A 23,908-nucleotide genomic window follows, 5' to 3' on the forward strand; every position below is an offset into this window, starting at 1 on the left:
CTTGTACCAAAAGCTCCATTTCACAAGTGACAGGAAAAATACAGAAATGAATTTTTCTACAACATTTGACTGCACTGAAAAAAAAAAATATTAAAGTGCTACAGCCAGAGAATCCACACAAATAATTCTACGAGATGTATTTTTATTATTGACCTTCCAGTAACAAACCTTTGGATGGCTGGCATTAGTTTTAATCATAACACAGTTATTAAATATATGAAATAGGGTAAATGCACAAATAGATCAATTTAAAAGTTAAAGGCATGCCACTAGCAAAATTAAGAACAGAAACAACCACACAACTGAGAATACCTAAAAATGACAGTACACCAGCATCTTTATGCACCTTTATGCAGTATAGTTTGCATATACTCCATATATATACACTCTACATAATACGCTATACAAAAAAGACGTGCTGGAGAGGGTCCAGAGAAGGGCCACCAAGATGATCAAAGGGCTGGGAAGCCATATGAGGAAAGGCTGAGAGAACTGGGTTTGTTCAGCCTTGAGAAAAGAAGTTCCAGTATTTAAAAGGTGGCTACAAAGAAGACAGAGACTCCCTTTTACAAGGATTCACACGGAAAAGATGAGGGGTAATGGGTGCAAGTTAGTCCGTGGGAGATTCAGATTGGACACAAGAGGACCATTTTTCACAATGCGAACCATCAGCCATTGGAATAATCTCCTCAGGGAAGTGGTGGATTCCCCAATATTGGACACTTTTAAGATTCAGCTGGACAGGGTGCTGGGCCATCTTGTCTAGACCAGTAAGGTTGGACCAGGTGATCCTTGAGGTCCCTTCCGACCTGGTGTTCTATGATTCTATGGTTCCATGTTACAAGAAGTTACAGCAGGCATACCAAGTGAAGCCTATCAAGTCTACCAAGCAAGTCTACTACAATAAATGACTATCCTGCTCTTTTGACTGCATAAGAATTAGTCAAGCACACATGCTAATATCTGCCCATGTAGCATGGTGTAAATCCTCTGGCCCACTTGGAGTTACCAAGGTGATAAAGACGACATAATATTTCAGTATGTGTGCGCTTGTTGTGATACGATGAATTGTTAAAACTGCTATAGGCCATGCACTGTAAATGAAAGTGTAACTCATGTTATTGGCCTCTTGATTGGTAGCAAAGACGAGAGAGGATTACCTCCTGTTCTCAAGCCAGCTGGACCTTTAGAATATTTTTGGCGGATTACACATTGACCAACACCTTCTTGTTACTGAGAATGTGAAGAAGCTTACTTGCAAGGCGCTGAGGTGAATGGTACTGAAATGCATTTGACCTCTGAGCTGCAATAGAGACTTTCAATATACGTTATTAATTCCTAGTAATTATTATATTCCACAGCTTTTTATAAACAGTTATTAACTATGTATCAATATATTAATAAGGCATTCATGTATTATCAGTATGTAAAACTTAAAAATCTACTGCCAAAAAGGAAAAAAAAGGATTTAGTAGAACGAGATTACTTCATTAAAGCGCTTGACAAACAACTATTTCACTGGGCAGCTGAGTGGCTTGTTTGTCTTTTTAAAACTTAATATAAGCCATTCACATGCTGCGAAGAGATGTGCCAAACAAGTGCTTTCGTAAATACAGACAAATCCAAACAAGTGCTTTCGTAAATACAGACAAATCAAGTGATATTTTAACATTTTATGACAAAACTAATTTCTATGGACTCTAATAGTGCTTTAGATCTCTGCTGAATTTGTGGAAGAATTTTATTTCAGACTTTCAAATGTAGTTTGATATCATATGAGTGCTAACATCTGATGTAGTTGTGCAGGTCATGTGGTAATGATTGCATTCATATATTTGGAGAAACAGAAAAATCCAAAGACGCCTAATTTGTCAAAAGGTGAACTATTTAGCACTAGTAAGGCCTGGCGAGGAGAGACAGCTCTCTGCAGGTCTCTAGTATTCAGTGATGTTAGTGAATTGATATTATTGAAAGAAAATGTCTAGGTTTATAAGGACCTGGACAAGAAGTTTATAGGGTCTGTCTGTGATACTGAATTCAGCCATGTGATTGATTTATAAGAGTAATCCAATATGGGAAACAAGATGGAATGTGGGAATCCCTTACTACGCAGGGTATGCAACAACCTTAACTCTCCAGCCCTTTTAAAATAATTTTAACTTTCAGAAGGGCAGCTAAAGCTCAAATGGTCTCCTATATATCTGTGTCAAAACATACTTTTGATCCACCGGGGGTCAAAGGTGTCAGTCTGAAGTTTTGCCAGATAGCTAAGACTTAAGCTACGAAATCAAAGTACTGGTTTTATTAATTCATCAGAAGGAAATGAAATCCTCAGCACAGACTTAATCTTGGTTCTGTTCATACTGTTTCTAACAGCTTTGGCCAAAACTCAGGGTTACACCAGAGCAGCCGGGCGGGAATACATTCTGCAGTGAACCTGCCATTCTACCTCAAGATGAAGTTTATCAGGGATATGAGGGAAGTGGCTGTACACCCTATAAATGAAAAGGAAAAGGAGTTCCAGCTCACAAAACTTGGATCTTGTATCCTGAATCAAAGCATGAGCTGCTTTCTTTCCAAGGAATAGTACGGAGAAAAGGGGACCTCCATTCCTATGTTTTTTTCTTTTCTTCTAATCATGGAATCACGGAATCACGGAATCTTCAGAGTTGGAAGGGACCTCTAGAGATCATCTAGTCCAACTCCCCTGCCAGAGCAGGATCACCTAAAGCACATCCCTCAGGACTGCATCCAGGCGGGTCTTGAAAATCTCCAGAGAAGGGGACTCCACAACCTCCCTGGGCAGCCTGTTCCAGTGCTCTGTCACCCTCACCGTAAAGAAGTTTTTCCGTGTATTTGAACGGAACTTCCTATGTTCTAGCTTGTGCCCATTGCCCCTTGTCCTGTCACTGGGAACCATTGAAAAGAGCCTGGCTCCGTCCTCCTTAAACCCACCCTTTAGATACTTGTAGACATTAATCAGGTCCCCCCTCAACCTTCTCTTCTCCAGGCTAAAGAGTCCTAGCTCTTTCAGCCTTTCCTCATAAGGGAGATGCTCCAGTCCCATAATCATCTTGGTTGCCCTTCTCTGGACTCGCTCCAGTAGTTCCCTGTCCCAATCGGTTCAACATACTTCATCACACAGTCAGCCAAATTAGTTGAGATATGATAACTATAGGCTACTGCAGCTATGGGAGGGTTTGTATTTCTCATAGGCATTTAGGAAAGACTTTTAATACGGTAAAGAAAATCCTCAGCTATTGATTTTAAGCCATCCTACAGTGAGTCTACAGAGGCGTCGCAGCTCAGATCTCCACAGCTATGTAGGGATCCCTCAGCAGGCCTGTGCATGCCACACGCGTCTTCAAAGCTGTTACTCATCTGCATCCTCAGCTCACCCTGCTTAATGTTCTGCCCGTTGGTAATTACAGTGTCGGTCAAAGGGCAACAGCACCCCATGACTGGGAAGGTGCCTGGAGTACACGCCTAGCCAGCTCCAGGTTTGTACTCCTCATGATCTGGAGTTATCCAGATGTGGTATCTATGATAGCACAGTCACATCTGGCGTAAGTTTCTCAGGGCGCCAGTGCTTGTCTGCTGCTTCACTCCAAGGAAAACACACAGCTGATGGCATCATTCCTCAAGAAGAGGGCACAAAGCACAGAGCTTGGCGCTACTGTGCCTGAAGGGACTTAAGGATTTAAGCTGCAGAACCTCAAATCCCTAGAAATGCGTGTTGTTTGGGAAAAGCTACTGTTGACTTGCCCTTCACAAGGAAAAAGCCAGGCATCTTGGGCACAAGTTAAGGCAAATGATCAGAGGACAAAATTATAAAGTTTTCTCTTACATGTAGGCAGGACAAAAAGAAAATTGGCTTTGCTTCCCAGGGTGAAATGTCCATATTCCCCAGAAGAAGCTGGGGAGGAGAATGAGGTTTTATGTAAGTTAGTTAGACATACAAAGTCTTTTCTTATGTAGTCTGACCAGTTCTTTCTGTCAAACTGTATTCCCTATCTCCCAATTAATTGAAAAGACTGAAATTATTTATGACTGTGGAACTATAAATTCCTTTCTCTCTTTAACCCTTTTTCAGCTTGTATGATAAGCAATTGGGCTATTGCACTAGGATGGGTTGTTTATTTGCATGTGGCACTTGGGTGTACTCTTAAATAATTTGCCTTTCTTCTTGTATACTGAAAAAATGAGTTCTTCTATTAGTGACAGCAGCGCTGAGGACTACAGAAGTGGGTTGTCTGATCTCTTTGAGCCTGACTAAACAGTACACAGTGTCATGCTGCCACTGTGCAGCCTAATAGTGATGGGTAAGGGGAAGGAAACATGGTATTCCTACTCAGGGAGGATCTCTTTTCTGAGATCACTTTCTGAGATCAAGGACTCTGGATTGGGTTCAGGGACTCTGAACTCCCAACAGCAGTGAGACAGCACAGAGCAGAAGGCAAAGGGGATATGCTGATGGATGTCTGGGCACTTAGGCAGACAAACTGCTATGTTTTATAGGAGTTGGAGCTTTCTCAAGGCGCAACTCAATGCATCTAACGAACTTGAATAATCAAATTGTGTAAAGATCACCAAACAGAGAATAATGATGGCAGTAAGAAGTGTGACCAGGAGACCACAACAGCTGAAATGTACTAACAGTGCCAGCGAACCACAGGAGATCTCAAAGCTGTGCAGGAATTGGAGGGGCGGGTGTCTTTGGTGGTGAGGGGTATTATTCAGAAAAATATTTCCTCTAAGAATTTCTCTTTACCAATTGCTATGCCTATTTATTGTGCCTCAGGTTAAGGTTAGTTAGTGATTTAATTGCTCTTTTCATTAAGATATTGAGAAAACCAAATGATGACGGTATTCACATTTACACAAAGAAGGCAGAGTAGATCTGTTGGCATGTTGCCATCTTTTTTGGCCAGGGATCACCAGTGACTTTAACATTTTGAGGGCCCACAAGGCTTGGTGCTGGGACAGCGAAGGTGGGTAGATTTAAAAGGCATTTGCAGGCGCTACGTGTTATGAATGGTCATGATGCTGTGAACAGAATCATTTTATGCAGTGATTTATGATTGTGAAACTCATTGAGTCTAAGGGATCTCTGAAGAATTCAGAGGGAGAAGCTAATACTTCTGAATCTCTTAATTGAGCCCAAGAACCTCGTTTAAGTAATTTTTTTCTCAGTTACTACAGAGAAACTCAGTATGATGGATACCTGGGAGGGAAACACCTCCCATACCTTGAGTCTGCTGATCCACAGCTCGGTAAGCAAAGTTTAAACATGCATGGGCTCCCTTGGAAGTTTTTTGCTTTGACTAGTTTCCAGTGCTTCTGTTCAGATGGATGTTGACAGCTTTCTTTCTGGCTGATGGGCAAAGAATGAGTTAATTGCTTTCTGAGAATGATTTTGTCACATTAACTGTGCCATTAGCTGTCATAGCATGACAGCTCTGCTGTATTAACAAAAAAAAGAAAATAAAGTTCTTCTATGGAATATTTTTCTAGATGGAGCAATGTGGCACAGTTGAAATTTCAGCCCTATTTTGCACTCTTGTCACCTAGATGGTGAGATGGAAATGTAGAGAAATATGAAAGTCTCACTGTAAACCCCATTTATACTGTGGGTCATGATTGAAAAATGTTGGTGTATATGTTCCAAGAAAGGTTCATGTGGCTTATACGCGTCAACTGCTTTTATGAGATAAATTCACCTATTATTTATACTGCTGCTGCCATTGTTTTCTGCTGTAAGAGAAATAAAAAGCATTACCTGAAAAATTGTTTTAGAATATTTTCCAGAGACATTAAGTCTAAGAGTTAAGACGCAGATTCTCATAGGAGCATAGGAACAGTTTTCATAACTCAGTGTCCTGTAATTTTATATGGATTGGAATCGTGATGAGCTCTGATGAGAGGTCTGCACATAGATCTCGCTGCAGACTTGGAGTGCATTAAAATTTAGTAGGAAAACACAGGGTTGGTAAGATGTTTTGCGAACAGTCACTGTTGGGCTGGAGAAGTTGTTGAGAAAGAGTAGTGGTGGAAAGACAAGAGGTCGTGGATGCTTCTGTGTACCTACAGACATGGGAAGGTTTAGCACTGATAACGTGTACAAGGATGTGCCTGCCTTCTCCTTGAGGAAGCAGTGCAGTGCTTTCAACAAATCATTTAGCAGAGTGATGTGCTTTTGTGATGTCTGTTTAACCTTGAGAGATTTCATTCCCTGGTTTCAGCAAGGATTAGAGTAAATGTTCAATTTAGGTAAAGTCACAATCTAATTAAATAAATTCAGTCTAAATCCCTGCTGGGCCAGTAAAGATTTGTCTGTCAAATACCTCTAAGCATTTGCATTTGCTATAGCAACAGTTAATTGGATACGCAACTGTCAGTTTAAATGCTTTAAATGAGGCTGATGGGATTAGTAATTTAATGCTCAGATTAATGATTTACAGCTGGTTTTGCTACCCTGTTCCTTGCTTACAGCTATGTTCATGATAGCTCCCTACCCTTATCAGGTGGATGGAGTAGTGGTCAATAACTGCAATAGATGTATGATATTATGAAGTACATTTATGATAAAGATTTGGTTTAATAAGTGCATGCCTGTTGATATGTACAACTGTTTTTCATACTGTGGGCAGCAAAAGATTATGATCAAAATATTAAAAGAAGAAAATCTAAAAATCATAGAATCATAGAATTGCCTAGGTTAGAAGGGACCTTTCAGATCATCTAGTTGAACCATCAATTTAACTCTGACAAAAACCTTCATTAATTATAACTCTAAGAACTATGTCTACCCATCTTTTAAATACCTCCAGCGATGGTGCCTCAACCACTTACCTGGGCAGACTGTTCCAATGCTTAATAACTCTTTCAGTGTAAAAACATTTCCTAATGTCCTGTCCTGCTGGCCACACTATTTCCAAGACAAGCCAGGATGCTCTTGGCCTTCTTGGCCACCTGGGCACACTGCTGGCTCATCTTCAGCTGGCTCTTGACCAACACCCCCAGGTCCTTGTGCGCCAGACATCTTTCCAGACACTCTTCCCCGAGCCTACGGCACTGCATGGGGTTGTTGTGACCCAAGTGCAGGATCCAGCACTTGGCCTTGTGGAACCTCACACCGTTGGCCTCGGCCCAGCGCTCCAGCCTGTCCAGATCCCTCTGCAGAGCCTTCCTACCCTCAAGCACATCAACACTGACGCCCAGCTTGGTGTCATCTGCAAACTTACTGAAGGTGCACTCGATCCCCTCGTCCACATCGTTAATAAAGATATTAAAAAGAGAAGAGGCTCCAGGGGGGAGCCCTGGGCAACACCGTTTGTGACCAGCTGCCAACTGGATGTAACTCCATTCACCACACCTCCTTGGGCCCGGCCAGCCGGCCAGCCAGCTTATTACCCAGCGAAGCCTATGGCCGTCCAAAGCCATGAGCAAAATGCTCCCTGGCTCTGTGGCAGCTGAGCTGTCAGCACCCTACGCCTGCGTTCCCCCCCAGAGTGATGCCTGGACACTCACGGACGCAGCGTCTCTGTGTTAAACAAGTGATTTATTGCCGTCTTAGCACAGGGCAAAGCTCCCCAGGGGCATGGACTCAGTTCTGCAGCAGCAGCTTCCCCGGGAGCTGACCCCGTGCCTGAAGAACTGTGCCTCGGCCACAGCACAGCTCTCTGGCCACGACCTGCTGCCGGTAACAGTGGTCTCTGCTTACTCCCAGCTCAGGAAGGCGTACGAGTCGCCTTGCTTCACTCCAAACGTCATCTCAATGAGGACGGTACTGTGGGAAGCGAGTGTCAGCTGGAGCTTGCAGGAGTGCCTGGCGGGCAGCACCGCTAGACGGCAGTTTGTGGATGGCGCCATAAGCGCCCAGGCGTGTTTCACCACTATCTGGAGCCAGCGTGCGGTTCTCTCCATGTCTAGGTAGGGGCCGGTGCAGAGGGTGCGCAGGGGGCTGGGACCCTGTTTTTGCCTCAGCTCCTCCTGGGGGTGGTGGAGGAAGCAGAGCATGTCCTCCGCCAGCGGCTCCCTCATGCAGGTGCACTGCAGCTCTGCGCGGAGGCTGGACTTCCTCGCCGGCGTCTCCTCGGTGGCGGTGGCCATCTCCAAGTGGAAGGCGTGCCCACGGGGAGGCTTCAGGGGCACGAGCAGGCGGTAGACGGCATCCTGCTCACAGGGACTCCAACCTCGCAAGGTGCTGCCCACCCCGATGACTGGCATCAGTTGTGGCATGAAGCTGTTCCTGGAGAGTTTTTGGCAGACACGGAGAAGTTCATCCACCAGTTCCTCCACCATCGTGAAGGATTCTGAGAGGTCCAGGAGGCGCTTGGCCGAAATGGTGTGCGCATCCAGGGCAACACTGGGTCTGTCTTCCGTCTTCTCCTCCTTGTCAGCCGTGTCTCTGGAAATGCCCTCCTTGCTGCTGCTGCCTGGCTGGCGGCTCCTTCTCCTCAGCCAGCAGCAGAGCCCAAAGAGCAGGACCAGGAGTGCAGCAGTGGCCCAGAACTGCCACTGCTGCAAGGCAGCAAAGAGCCGGGCTCCCCAGGCAAGGGCGCCCAGCTCCAGCTCCCGCAGCACCCGAGTCATGCGCTGGCTCAGGTGCTCCTCACGCTGCTGCTCGCGCTCTCGCGTGGCCTCGTCCAGCTGCTCACCGACAACCAGCCAGCGCTGGACGACGCTTTGCACAAGCAGGGCAAGCGACAACGACATTGTGGCAGCCATGGCCTGCAGGAGGAGGGAGAGAAGGGGTTCAGTGGGGCCAGGAGGGAGGGAGGGAGGGAGAGGGCGGTGGGGGGAGCGGGGACGGGAGCCGCAGGGAGCTGGGGGCAGGTAGGAGTCGGGGGGAGGCAGCGGGGAGGCAGCAAGGCCTGTGCCCAGCCCCGCCGGCGGCACCATGCCCGGCCCAAGGCGCTGCCGGCAGTGGCCGGACCCTCGATGCTGGGTGAGAACCCACCTCCCCCCGCCCCGGGGTCCGGTGTTTCTGCCCCAGCCCTGGTCCAGCCCAGCCTCCCCCCGCCAGCCCACTCACCGCTCTCCCGTGCCGTACTGGGGCAGCGCTGCCCGCTGGCACCCTTTATAGCTGCCCCCATTGTCACCCGTCCCCTGTGGTGTCCCAGGCAACGCAGCGCATCAGAGGCACGGCTGGCAACCGGCCCCGCCCTCGGGACCCCCCTGGCTCAGCGACTCCCCGCTGGCCTGGGGTACTGGTTAAGAGGTCACTTTCTTCACAGGAGCTTGCGTGGGGCTCTGCTTTGGATCGATTCTCATCTGCTTGCCCATGGCAATCTCCTAACCGTAGCATAGCCTGAGTTGGAAGGGAGCCACGAGGATCATGGTGTCCAGACCCTGACTCCATGCCGGGCAACCTGAAAGATCAATCGTAGAACCAGAGAAGCACACACTCATTTAGGGCAGTAAAGACCCTTAAGATCCTCGAGTCCAACCGCAAGCCCTCACGTGTTTTGTCTTTCTTGTAGCGAGCGGACCAAAAAAGGCGTCTCAGTGCCCGAGGTTGGGTCTCACCGGTGCTGAGTACAGAGATAGAAGCACTTCCCTATCCCTAATCACCCCAGAGTTCCTGGTTCAGGCCTTAGCCTCCACAGTCAGGACTTGGAAGTGGAGGTCTTAGTCATGCTCCAGTTAAATGTATAGAATGGCATTTATGGTTTGAGTCAGAATGCAGACCTCAGTGTTGTGGGTGTTGAAATTTCAGACAAGGTGGTGAGTGGAGGTTTACAAAGGGATTTCCACGAGAGGTTTTAGGGCTGCAGAGAAAGCGGAAGAGAAGAAGTCTGTGCACTGCCAAAGCGGATGCTCTTGGAGAAAGAGACCAGACTGTAAAGCTTAGTCAGGCAGAGGGGTCTCTTTGGTGATAGCTGAATCACCCATCTTGTTGAGAACTGAAGAGAAGCATGAACGTTTGAAGACTCTGGTAGAGAAGTTGTTACACCGTCCTCTGTGTGACCTTTTTAGATCTTTTTAGTGCTTTGAAAGGCCAGAAATACGGTATGCTCCTTTGAGTCAGAATCATAGAATGGCCTAGGTTGGAAGGGACCTTTCAGGTCATCAAATCCAACCATCAACCTAACACTGACAAAAAGCATCACTAAACCATACCTCTAGCCTCTAAGTCTGCCTGTCTTTTAAATACTTCCAGGGACGATGATTCTACCAATTCCCAGAACATCATTGTAAATAAAATGGTTTTCGGGGCCAACTAACCCATGCCAGGAATTTCTTCATTCTTAAAGCAGCCTAGGGTCAGGGAATTTAACCATTTATTTGCCTTTTAAGTTGCAAATTCTGGGATGCTTCTGTTGGCATAAGAAGGAATCTTGCTGTTTGAGCTCTGCTTGAGGGCTGTAAAAATGCTGTAAATAAACCGTTCTGTGGCACTGAGATATATACATAAACGACAGTAGAGTTGTGCTATGAATTTGTCATTTTGCCTTATATGTAGGCCTTGAAAACCATCCTTAATGACAGACAGACCCTTATACACCATACATTGCAAACTTTGGTTCTTGTTAATTAAGTTCCCTTCAGAATTAAAATGAGCCAGTGCATATTTAGAGTCTATGTTGAACAGTTTAATAATACTTATTTCAGTATATTAAATTACAACATGTTTCGATTCTTATAAAGATTCTATCTTAGGAAACATCATCTGAAACAGCTAACAACATTGATGTTATAATTACTTGTATTTATGATATGGTTATAACAATTGTAAAGTAAATCATTACCTTTATTTAGAAATAATTACAAAATATTTATTGTAATAATAATTATAGTATATCATGCTACATGTGCATCTACCAGAAAAAAACCCAGGAAATTCAAAGTTATGCTTTGCATATTTCAGCTCATGGAATATGCCAAGTTCATCTGAGATGTGGGAATGGCTTTATGACCTTTCCTCATTATCCCAAGATTTAAGCATATGTTTTCAGGCAGAGCTCCAGCTACATGCAGTTTGGTATTCAGAAATCATTGTATTCATCACCTTCTGTCTCCCTCATGATCGGCTCCTGTATGTGAACTCCATTTGGTTCAGGAAATCCTTTTTCTTTTTTTTTTTTTTTTGCTTCCTTCCTCTAATTAGTTCCTATTAAAAAGCCCAACTCATCCTTGCCTAGTCCCAACTAGACTATCTTTTTATTCCTTTTGTTCATAATGCAGAAGCATTAATCTCTTGACTGGTCTACATCCTTCCAGCATTCATTGTTCATATTCAGTTTTTATTACACTTACTCAGTATTCAGACCAATGATATTACATTTGATCATACTCTGGAATATTGGTTGCTGTGTAGAAATGCCAAGGCAATGATAAAGGCCAAGGAAAGAAAATATAGTATCTGGTTTTTGGTCTCAGGGTGACATTTCTTCCTTCAGAATACTGCTGCGATCAATTTTCTTTCCAGACATCAGGCTTTCCTCCTTTCTGCTTTTGTTTATATAAAGCCATACAGCTGTTACAATAATCTTCTGATGAAATGACAGTTCCAGGAACCCGTTGTAAAAGGAAAATTAGGGGACCCTTTCAGAACTTGGACCAAGAGTGAGATGCCCTTTTTCATCTCCCAGCCCAGCAGACCCTATCTTCAACCTTAGTTTTGATTTGTGATTTGATAAATTTGATTTCAGGAAACCTTGCTTGATTCACTGGCACATTTTGTGCTGACTTCATCTGAAATGTTAATTACAGAGAATGTTAAAACACTTTAGTGCTGGAGAGCCTCTGAGTGATGGCATAACTGAAAGTCATAAGATAAGAAATTACACGTCAATAGAAGAAATTAGATCTTATTCTAATTTCACATCTTTTAAATTATAATTGTTAAAGCAAGAAAGTGTCTGACTGGAGGGTTTTTCAATTATAATGGAAGGAAAGAGGACTATTCAGCTTTGCTATTTCATTCAGAGAACCAAAGTTGCATCCCCCTTCCAAGTACATTGCCACCTGACTGTTCAATCTTAGAAGAGACTTACTCCTCCACTTTGCTTGCCTTCACTCCTGTTTTGGGTTGCATGCATGTATCCCAGTTAGATGTTTGTATCAAGTACTCTTTTTACTATATAAATTGATATAAATGGGAAGGTTTAGTAGATCAAAGCACTTCATTTTCCAAGATACATACTAGGTCTGTAGGGCTTTGGGAGTTCTATTCCTCGTTAAATAACGAATTTTTTGTTAACTGTGAACAATGGGTGACAACTGATAGACCTTTTGCATCAACGATGATTGTTTTAGTTAGTAGACTGTCAAGGCCTCTCTTTAACTATATTAGAGGTAAGTAAATTTTAGGGAAAAGACGTGAATAAATGTTGAAGTGATAGATTAAGGATGCAACTGCACTGCCATTTTAATTCTTTCTGGAGCCTGTTGCTGACACTGCATCCCATGCATGGGTTTGCACTGCAGAGCAGGCTCAGTGTGCACAAACTGAGGACCTTGTGGATGAAACCACACAGGTGATATGTTCCAGGAGCCTGACTGATGTCCTCCAGCAACTACTGGGCAGGTGCTATGGGGGGAAGGAACGGGAAGAAGATTTTCCCTGTGGTTGGTGGCATCTTGAAGAACTCTCTAGAAAGGTGGTAGGGAACACAGCTGAATCCTGAAAAAGCCATGGAGCTTCTACAGGCATCTGTATTTTCTACCTTTTAAAATGTGGTGTCATCAATTCTGTATAGCAGGAAGAGCAAAATAGGTGCCCTGCTTTTAATTGAACACGTTGCAGTTTATGGACTCTTCATCAGGATTCTGGCCACTTCAGACCACCTATACCATCCCCTAAGGGCCAAGCCAAAAATCATCACAACTAATCGTATGTGATGAGGCTTTGAAGCGCATATTTAAACACAGCTTAATTTTTAAGCACCTAGAAGATCCTGCTGACTTGAAGTTAAAGAAAAGTCGGACCCTCAATTTGCCCTTTGTGTCAACAGGCAGCACTGTGCAAAACTGAAATACAGATACTGAATGCAGAGCCACAGAGGGTTTCAGACAACTGGATCCCATAAACATTTCAGCAACACTCAGGTATCTAAACAGCTTTGAGGATTTTGACTGTGAAATTATTGTCAGTGTCAGTGGTCAAAGCAATTTTTATCATGTTAATTTAAATGGGAAGTAACCAGTAACTAGTAGCAGTAGGTCCGGGAAAAGTGCCCACAGACTAGTAACTTATGGGAACAGTCAGAATTATGGAAGGAAATGCACACTGGGATGTGAGCTGACCTTTGATATAAGTGCCACCTATGAAAATGCCAAAGGATCTACAGTGTCAGTGTTGGTTTTTCTGTTTATTCTCAGATTTACCTATACTGCCTTTGTTTGAAACAAAAAAGACTGACCAGCAGTTTCCCATATTTCATGCCAAAGTGATTTATACCAGCTGAGAAATCAAATGCAAAGCTGTTCCATGGAAAACTGTTTGTCAAGTGCTCTGTAAAATTAGGATTTTGAAGTTTTATTATGCAGTTTTGGGTCATGTTTATTTTGCACAAGCTGACTTACTGCTTTTTGAGTTAGTGTTGGTAACTTTAAGGCCTACTGTATAGTCCTATATTGGATGAGTATAAAAGGTGTTACTAATCAAACGTGGCGTTGTGTTGTGCGCTGGAGAAGTGTTTTTAGTGATTTAAGTCAAACACACTTAGGGGTGGTTTTTCCATGTGAATTGGCTGAACACTATGAATTATAAATTTAGGCTTTAGACATTTATTCTGTCAACTGGATAAAATGAGAGCAGTGAGAGCAAATCAAGTTATATCCACTTTAGAGCATATTTATTATTCTAGTATTCTAAGAAACTGAAAAAAACTAAAGACAAAAATGTGTTTCAGCTGTTGTATGTGCAGTACAAATTCTGTAATTAGAGAAAAGAGGTTGGCATTGCTCTGGTTGCTTAAAGAAAAATTGAGATGGTGTTTGATTAAGTGACTGAGAGAAAATAAATAACATTTCAGAATTTATGCAGTTAGGATGAAGAATTTATTGTATATACAGTTAAGCAACTCTACTGTAGATGTACTTCCTCTTTAAAGAAAATGAATACAGTAATCAAAATTGTTCTAGCATGGAAACTACAATACAGACTGAAACTTGACTAAAAGAGAAATTAGTTATTTGACTGGAAAGAACACAGAACCTGAAACAACAAATCGCAGGTTGCATCATTAACCAAGGACAGTAAAAAACTGTACAGTACAAGCAACACGTTACAATAAGTTATGACCAGTAAGGCAGTCTTTCTCATTGAGGACAAAAGGGATAAAGGGAAAGGTATTAAAATCTCATAAATCCACCATATCTCTTTTCCATCTCTGGGGCCTCTTTGGAATAAGTTTCCCCATCTTCTTCTGAAGGGAGAATGGAGTCGGCGAAGCGCTTAAGAAACCCACCATATCGTTTCTGGTAATCCAGCCACCACTCTGGCCTGCCCACTCTTCTCATGAAACCACCGTATCTCTTTTGCAGCTCTTTGGCTTCATCTTCCAATTCGGGGCTGCGCTTTATGCTTCTCATGAAGCCTCCATACCTTTTGCTGACGTCCCCATCGTTTTCATTTATCTCTCGGTAATGCCCCGCTTCAGGGTTATCCCCTGTTCCCAGAAGCTCCTTCAGCAGATCAGAGGAATTAGCAAGGGCATCATCATCCGAGTCTTTCTTCATAAACCCTCCGTACCTCTTAGCCAGGACTTCTCCTCCGTTAGCTTCATCCTCCGGTTCTACCCGATAGAGCTCATCCATTTTCTTCATGAATCCCCCGTATCTTTTCATGAAGCCTCCATACTTCTTTGCAAGCAGATGGTTCTCATCCAGCTCTTTCCTGTCTCCTGGAGCAACGTTGCCATCCTCAGAAAGATCCAGCTTTGCCAGTTGCAGGAGCTCCTTGCAGGTCTCCCAGGCTTTGGCAGAAGGCAGCTTTCCTTCACATTCTAGTGTACATGCCTGAAAAATGGATGCGGTTTACTGAAAATGATTTGATAGTAACAAGCACCTCACTGCCACCTTGTCTCAGTGTTACTTGCTTTTGAAAGACCATGAGCGAGCCTCTCTTTGTGAGTGGCTTGGAAGGACCACTCTTTGTGGGCAGCTGATTTGGTACCTGTCTGTTCTGACGTCCTTCATATCCCTCTTGGAAGGACATAGTAGTCTCCGCTCTGAGAGACAGAATACCAGACAGGATGGATCGTGGGTCCTGTATGTCAAGGCTGACTCTTGTTTCTGTTTCAAAGGAAGCCACACGTGGAGCTCCTGCACCTCCCTTACCCTCAGGTGCATTATGTTTATTTATTTTTTTTTATTTACTCCTGGGAAGCTAAAAGCCACTTGTGGTTTGCCTCACCACGGAAGTGTAGAAGTGTATTTAATCTTCATAATTAAAACACTCAGAAATTTTAGGAAAGAAGTTACACAGCATTGTCATTGCAAAGAAGCCAGCTGTACTGTACCGCTCAGTATCTTCAATACACTCCATAGCTTTAAAGGCTGTATTTCTGCCTGTTACCATTAGTTTCTCTTCGTGGAACAGACCTTTCCTGTACCAACACACATGTAGCAATACAGGCTCTCTTAGGCAGGATCAAAGCTCTGGTTTTGCTAGTTTGACATGCAAAGTAGCGACCATTGGAAAGACAGAAAAAATCCTAAACTGCGTTCCTTCTGACTAATTTTCAGGCTAAGACATAAAAAACGTTTTCAGTACCTGTATGCATATTTCATAACTTGTCCTGTAAAGATAATAACATATGCATTAGCTTGCTACTGTCTCTGTCCTGTCAGTGGAATTTACTTCTTGTAACTCTTCAGTTGCAAAAAGATGAATCTGGTGTTTTTCCTTGTTGTCCATGGTTTTCATACCACAATAATTAAAGAAGAAATCATCAATATTTTCAATAAGAAGAACAATTAGTCTGCCCATGAAAGGTGTTTTCTAAGGATCTCAATATGCTTTAAAAGTGTGAAATTAAACCCCAGCACAGTTCTCTCCAATAGCTAACTGACCAGCTTTCTACCTCTGGCCTTACCTGTCTCTTGAGCCATTCTGAGAAATAGTTCCGAAAAATTTATATATTATTTGTGAATAAGGGAGGGAGAATGTGAAGAAAAAGGGATTTATGTAATTTGCGACACACTAATTTAAATGGCACTACATGCTTATTGCTATATATTATAGTTATGCTGTAAAAAGAATGGGATCTCAGCTTCAGTCTGACTTTGAAATTGCTCTAAATCAAAGCAAGAATAGGTCTTTCCCCTTCTCAATTAGTTTTAATAACCCCCTCTTGCCAAAAGACCATATGTCATCTCATAGGTGTGTATAACCAGATACAATGTGATAAATTTTCTCTTTTACAGACATGATGTGATAAATTCAGTTATGATGTTACTAGATGCTAGTATCTAGAAACAATTGTTTCTAAAAATTGTTTGTACATGTATGACGAACATAAGGTACGGCACAGTGCTTCTTTTCCTATTCAGCTAATAAGTGGTGTTACTGAATGGGACTTTGACTCTTTCTTGAATAATTAGTGAAGGTGTACAAGAGAGACTATCAATATAGACATCCAGAACATACACTCCAAAAAGTACATATCCCTCCCTCCACAAGAGGAAACCACCGCTTTTTTCCCCAGTTGACATTAAAGATAAAGTTTGGTTGAAAGCTAATGTAAGCAAAGAAGTATAGGGAACTGTTTTGCTAGCCATCCTAAGAATATTGCCCTTATGAACCTGCTGTGGTTGAGAGTGAGTCCTTGTGCTTTTGGAGTAAGCAGTGATTCCTTATTCTGTGTAAGAATAGAGTCCCATCCTTCCTTTTGTGTACTCCCAAATAATTGGTTACATCACAGGAACAAAATTTTTCAGATCATTTAGATGTGCCAAGAGCACGAAGCCTCAATGAGCATCTATTTGAGGTCAGGAACCGCAGGTACCCCTGGCAAAGGGCTCTGCAGCCTGCGTTCCCAGCTTCTTCAGGGCATGCTGAGGGACTCCAGATTTTCACTGACCCCGATCCTTAAATTTCAAGTTGAGTTGCCTTTGTGACTGTACTTCTCAATAATTTCAATACCATTAAAACTACAGATACACCCCCCCCACCCAGCCCCCTCTACCCCCCGCATTCTGGAGTTTTCTTACCAAGATTTGTCTTAGGAGACAATGCCAAAGCGATCTTTCACAGGCATATTCCTACCGCTGTGCGAAGAGGAAGAGCAGCAGAAGGTATTGCTACTCAAACCAGGCTCAAAACCCACTTTTTGTGAGATTTCAGGCAGATTCCCCCGCTTTTCAGCTCGACAGCCGTCCTGCCTGGAGAGAGCTCATCCTGCCGGGGAGCCCGCGGCCGGGGGTCGGGACCCCCGTCCCGTCCGGCTTCCCCCCGCCCTGCCGGGGCTGAAGCGCTCGGCAGCGACCTCTTCTCTCCCTGCAGAGCTGCCCTCTCCGGCCGCATTTCCCTTTTCCCTTACGTTTTCACTCGTTTTTTCCCTTGTCCCCCCGGGGCTGCCCGGTGCGAGGTGTCCCCCCCCTCGAAAGCCGCCGCTAGCTGACGGGCAGCGGCAGGGACGGGCGGGCTGGGGGACGCTTCTCACGGGGGAGGGCGCTGGGTTTGTGTCGGCGCCTCGCCCTCTCCCCATTCCTCCCTCCATCACAAACTGGTCTTCCGAGCGACCCCGGCCGCTTCCCCCACTACTTATTTTTGTTATTTCGCTCTTTTACCCCCTTCCCCTTTTCCTCCCTCTCAAAGTTAAGGCGGGGAGGGGAGGTCGCGTGTGTCTCTCCTCCCCTCCCCCCCCGCCCCAACTCCCGTCCCCGCTCCCGCTTACCAGGGGGTGGATGGCGGCGCGGGGTCCCAGGCGGTAGGCGCAGGCAGCGCAGTCGCGGCCGCAGTCCGCCCGCGCCCTCGGGAGCAGGCAGGTGCTGAGGGCCAGCAGCGAGCAGCCGAGTCTCAGCAGCAACGCCATGGGGCTGCAAGAAGCAGAGGTCAGCCGGCAGCCGCCTCCCCCGCGGCTTCCCACCCTCCCGGCTTTCGGGGCAGGAAAAGGCGGCACGAAAATGTTTGGCCGCCGCGGTTTAAAAACAAATCCTGGGTGGCACGCAACTCCCGTTAACTCACACGCTTTTTGGAGCCGCGGGGGTTGCGCTTGCGAGGTAAGTAGGCGCTTAAGGTAAGCAGGCGCTTGGCAGGTACAAGGCAACGGACCTGCGTCCGGAGCGGGGGCGGACCCGCAGGATGAAGCGCCCAGAAGCTCCCGGCCCGTCAAAGTGTTGGCCCCCAAACACTTTATCCCGCAAAATCCACGCCTCAGAGGCAGAGACCCGCCGCGGAGCGGCGCGGACGGTACGGCAGCCCCTCCCGGGAAGAGTTTCCCACCGCCGCGCCCCGAGCAGCCGCCCCGACGACGGGCACCAGCCCCGGCAGAGCCGCCCCCGGCCCTTCCCCGGTCCCCGTCCCCCCGCCCCCACCTCACTCCCCCCATCAGGCAGAGCAGTTCACTCACACGCAGGCTCCCGTCGGGGCTCCCGGGAGTTGCTGGGGGTGAGCTGCGCCTTGCTGGAGCCTCGGCGTCGGAGCCGCTGTTATTTATAGCGAGGCCGAGCAGCCCCTGGAGAAACCCCGGGGGGGGGGGGGGAGGTGGGAGGGGGAGGTTGGAAGTGGGGGCAGGGGGGAGGAACTCGCAGCTCTGCGGCTGCTGACAGCTTCAGTGAGGGCGGCTCTGGGGGGACGCCGAGCCGAGCCGAGCCGAGCCCCCGCTGCCGCCGCTGCGGAGCGGAGCGGGTGCGGGCGGCGGAACTTTATAATTAGCGAACGCGGGGAAAGCGCGACCTCCCCCAATCGCCGTCGGGCTCCCGCTGACGCAGCACCTACGACATACCCCCCCACCCGCCCGGCCCCCCCCGGCGACGATGCCCCGCCGTCAGTGACTCCGACGGGGCTTGGGACGAAGCGGGGGGGTACCCCTGCCGTCGGGGGCAGCGGGGGACCGGCACCGGGAAAGTTACCGGGGGAAGTTTTCACCGGGGGCGGGCGGGGATGAGACATCGGCGTGAGTCAGGCGGAGGGGAAAGGGCGGGGGGGGTGGTGGTGGTGGAGAGGCGTCCCGTGGCTGGCGGTAGCCCCTGGGCGACAGCCCCGCTCCCCGGGGCGGCAGGCGCAGTTTCCCTGCAGAGCGTTGCTCAGCGCCGGGAAGCGGGGCTGGTTTCGGGTTTTTTTTGGGGTGGGCTGGGGTTTTTATTTCTGGTCGCCTTGTCTCTCTGTCACTTGTCAAAACCCCAAGCCGCTGGTACCGAAGGTGCCAGGGCTGTGCATGCCTCCTGCCTCCCTGGGCCTCGGGTGTAAAACACTGTGTTTGGGGGAAGCAGATTTTACTAGAAGGAGGGAGAAGACAAGGTTTTTCATTTGAAAACAGGAATTTCACAAGTATGGATAGATTTGCCTTATTTTCATGATTTGGGTGACCAGGAAAATGCAAATAGGAAGGAACCAGATATAGGCAAAACCCCAATCACTTCTGCAAGGTTCTCAAGCCCAGCTCACTGCTCTGCTCTGCTTGACATCCCGGGGAACTGGCGTAGAGCGGTGACGCTGGTCCCTGACACCTCTTGTTTGTAAATGGCTCTGCCCCAGCCGTGCCAAGCCGTGTTTCTTTCACTGTCAGAAGCCACCTTCTATTTCCAGCCCCAAATTATTTCTAGCTGGTTTATATTAATCCTTTATCATCATCGTCTTTCAGTTTAAAGACCATTTTTTCCTTCCTGGTTTGTTTCTGGGGTGGGATTATTCTCCCCAGTCCTCATTTTGCTGAAGCGAACAGGCTGTGCTCTTCAGCTTTCTGTCTTGAGATGGGGCATTTCACGTAAACGTTCTGCTCTGCATTCGCTGTACCTGGAGTTCATCGTTTCTGGGCATGAGTGATGGGAACAGTACACAGTATGTCGGTTGAAATTTCGTTAGGACATCAATGCATCATTATCTCCCCTGGAGGAGGAAGACACCTCAGTTTATACCTCCTCAGATCTCATTTGCCTTTCCTAATGCTGCAGCATATCGATGTCACACACTCGTTTGGTAACTGAGATACAGCCAGTCTTTATCCTTCAGAACTACCACAAAATCCAGTACTATTGTTGTATGGAAATTGCACTTTCTGCCACCTGTTAGTCTCGACATCAGCTATCTGACTCAGATTAAGGACGCTCCAATGAATGTCTGGATTGGCAGAAATACATCCCTTCAAGCCAAAACCAGAGCTCTTGCGTATAATCAGTGTATGTGAGAAGAGAATTAGGCTCTCTGTTTACGTAGTAATATTAGCCAACTTTGTAAGTGAACCCTCAAGAGAAGAGGTAGACATTTTAAAAATCATCCCTGTGGGTGTATTTGTATTAGTGTGTGAGGGATCTGCGTTTGGAGCAATGAGTGAATTGCCATGCCACTGAATCCGCAGGAATGCTATAAAATTTGTGCCTAAGATGGTTAGGGAAGCACTGACTAACTCCAGAGCTGACACACTGGGTACCTCTTTTGCTGTAAGGATGATCCCTACAAGCAGAGTGATGGACATCATCAGATTAGTCCTCTGTGTCAATTACTGACCTTCTCTGCCATCGTTTATTGGCTTGCACTGTAGTAGTCAGCATGATGTGAAGGGACAGATAGCCCAGTAGCCTCCTGATCATTCCTCCTGCAGCCTACACCCCATGTCCCTGGGCTGACTGGCTCCTGCTTTCATTGCTCTGCACAGGAGCGTCCGTGCTCAGGCTGCCCGTTCAGCCACTCAGTCTGCCGTGCCCTTCGTTACTCTGTTTAGTGTCACTTACTGTGTTTAGTCTGGTTGTGATGAAAGCCCAGCCAGTGTCAGAATCTCACTGTGTACAGAGGTGCAGATAATCCCAGTAGATAAAATACAGACTATAACAGGAAAAGACAAAGGATGCAGTAAGAATAAAGCACAGAAAAGGACCAGATAAAAGACATGTAAATTCTGTGTAGAATAGGAGGAATGAGGGGGGTTATTTTACAATGGATAAGTCTTACAGCTCTTGGTGGGGACCAGGGAAGAGGAAAAGATTGAAAGAGAAATGCATGGGTGCAAGGACACTTTATGAGAAAAAGGAGAGATACCTGTGCACAGCCAGCACTGGGCAGAAGAAATCCAGCTGTGGCTGTTGAAAGTGCTACAGATATCCCTGGCTCTTTGGTTCATCTGCTTCTCCATATCCTCTGTTTGAGTCTTTGGCTGGTTCCTCTCTATCGCTGGTCCTCATCCTGCATCCTTTAGGGAGGTTTGTATGAGGGTCCCCAGGGCCCAGCAGGGTAGGGAGTAGGAAGATGGTCCCAGCTGGACACTTGTTTTACCCTTTTCCCACTATGTGTAGCACACACCACTACACAGAGTCCTCTCCATCGTCCTGAAAGATGCTAATATTCACAGAGAATGAGTAGTAATACAAGGAAGGAGTAATTAAGAAAGTATTTCTTGAAGAGCTCACTTTTCCCAGTGTCAGCAGGTGAAAGCTCCCTAATTCCCAGTATGAGTTCTTTTTTTTTTTTAATGGGGAAAGTATTCTTTGCAGAGAGAGGATGAAAGCAGGAAAGAATTTAGAAAATTGTGACAAAATACTACAAAACAAAAACTATATAAGGAAAATTAATCACTGTAGGAGTGGAGGATAATATTTCCTTAGCAACAGAGGACTGAGAAACAAAGAAATAGGGAGGCATAAAAAGAAAGAGAACACTTTTCACAGCAGTGAAGATGATAACTTGTTGCTCCCTACTAACTTTCTAATAAAAATACCCTGGAGTTGATAAAAACTTTGGCATTTATATAATCCAGAGTTACCACAGACACCAACTGCTTTTTATCTGTCATCAAAATATACCAGCCAAAAGAAAGCTGTTTGTATCACAGTAGTGCTTGCAGCCCCAGGGGCCCTGTTGTCCTACAGCTTGCCCAGACTTGATCTAGAACAAGGTAAAGCAAAGATGAAATCATCTTCATTTTACTGATCGAGAACAGAATTTGAATGACTTTACGAAGTCTTGCCAAAAGTGAGCAGTCGAGTCAGAAACTAAATCTCTCCCTCTTGGATTTCACATTAGTGTCTTTACTGCAGGACCAGCTTTCCTTTCCAAACTATACTCATCATGCTAATCCAGCTGCTACAAAATCATTAAATGAAGATGGATTTATGGAAATATGAAATAAACTTGCTGTTAGCACCCCAAGCAACCCTTTTTGTAACACAGAGCCTTTTTGATAGCATCAAAATGAGGAACAAGGAATGTAAACCAGCATGTTATGGCGATTATTTTCTTCAGCTCAGTGCAAAAGGTCACAGATTTCTTAAGATCAGTCAGGTTCCATTTATTTCAGTCTAAATGGGCTTATTTTTAATGGGAACATACATAACTGGTATCAGGGATGAGAAAGATATTGCAGGTCTACTCTCCTATACCAAACTTATCATCAAAGTAGTTCAGAGACATGAGTTATTAATCTATCGATATAAGGTATGTGTCGCTACTTTTTAAATATCTTTATTAAATTGTGCCTAATGTAAGCAGAGAGGAACTGTAATACAGAGAGATGCTCAACGTACGGTTGGTATGGCATTGCCCAAAGTGTACCTTTACAGGACAGCGGTGTTCCAGTGCCTCCCATCTCTCTCTATGTCCCTTAACATACATCTAGGTGTATCATTGAAGGTATGAAGAAAGAGATCAGTGATGCAGACATTTTTGCTCACAGCTGCTGAAGACAATCTTTTCTGAAGAACTGGGATGCTAAACTTTTCATCTCAGAAAAAGCTGGGTCTTAATAATATTTTTGCCCTTGAACAAATTACACCTTTTTCAGAAGGCAAAACCGCGCCGATCCACTGGTGAAAAGGAGATGTCTCATGGCTGGTGCCATGAAGCTTTCTAAGGCGGGAGGAGGTTTCACGCTACTTTCTCCGAGTGAAATAAAGAGTGTGACATGCAGTCGGTATAAGCATACAACAAATACAATTTTTGGTGCATTTGTTTACCTGCGGTTGTATCAGGCAAGGTAAGAACGAAGCAGAGAAGTTTATACTGTTCAGCGGAGACGCATGGAGATTCGCTTTATTACCTGCTTCTCTGTTTCTCCCAGGCACACAAATGTGTGCACTCAAAGATTTCTGAGATCAGGCCTGAACTGCAGTAAGTAGAATGTGCTGCAGAGTGAGTAGAACAAACTGTACAAAATCCGTATTCGTTATAAAAGCATTATGTTGCTCATTTCCACAGAGACCGTGGGAGCGGTATTTCCAATAAAACAAGAAGAAAACAGGGTGCTCAGTAGCAAAATACATTGTGATGGAATCCAGGCACAGTGATTATTATTTAAGACAATAACTAGTTCACATAAGTGGAGTGATTTATCCTCATTTTTTTAATTAAGAAAACTCATCCATGAATTACAAAGGAAGTATTATATTCCATCTATGAAAAGGATTGCAGTGTGTAATGCATATGTGGAAGGATTAGCTGAAAATTGTAAATGAGAGATTTTGATCACTTCAGTCGTATTAAGAAAAACAAACAAGCCAAGTCTAAACAATGTATCTGGAGTGCAAGCTTCAACTATTTTCCCATTATTCACATTCATCACACAGCAGAATTTTGGAGCTTCTTTTTCCCCCAGTTCCAGCCTCACATTTTCATTGCTAGTATTTTATTGCCCAGTTGGGGAGTGCTGTGCTCACACTTTAGCACAGCGTTCAAAACAAGTTGTTTTTTCCAGGCTGGAGCTGTGAGGAGAGCCCCACACGTTACATGCCGGCAGGGTACGGGCTGGCTGGATTCCTTGCTGCGCTCCCTGCGGGGGGTGGGGGGTGTGTGGAAACAGCTTCA

The 23,908-nt window shown here is 45.4% G+C and overlaps 1 protein-coding gene and 1 pseudogene across 1 annotated transcript; both read right to left on the reverse strand.

Annotated features, from left to right (window-relative positions):
- Positions 1–7,572: 7,572 nt before the first annotated feature.
- On the reverse strand, positions 7,573–8,745 carry LOC141738362 (inositol 1,4,5-trisphosphate receptor-interacting protein-like 1; annotated as a pseudogene).
- Positions 8,746–13,718: 4,973 nt separating this feature from the next.
- On the reverse strand, positions 13,719–18,850 carry PENK (proenkephalin). Its single transcript, XM_074577063.1, has 3 exons — positions 18,528–18,850; positions 17,853–17,994; positions 13,719–14,970 (listed from the first exon to the last, which is right to left on the reverse strand). The coding sequence occupies exons 2-3, from the start codon at positions 17,988–17,990 to the stop codon at positions 14,305–14,307; spliced, it is 804 nt and encodes a 267-aa protein (XP_074433164.1). The 5' UTR covers positions 17,991–17,994; positions 18,528–18,850; the 3' UTR covers positions 13,719–14,304.
- Positions 18,851–23,908: the final 5,058 nt, after the last annotated feature.

Source organism: Larus michahellis, chromosome 2, assembly GCF_964199755.1.
Source record: "Larus michahellis chromosome 2, bLarMic1.1, whole genome shotgun sequence".
NCBI lineage: Eukaryota > Metazoa > Chordata > Aves > Charadriiformes > Laridae > Larus > Larus michahellis.

Coding starts and splice junctions, on each gene's coding strand:
- PENK (XM_074577063.1), bottom strand. CDS start 17,990: ATGGCGTTGCTGCTGAGACTCGGCTGCTCGCTGCTGGCCCTCAGCACC. Junction 14,971..17,852: donor GCGCCGCCATCCACCCCCTG/GTAAGCGGGAGC, acceptor TCCATTTTTCAG/GCATGTACACTAGAATGTGA.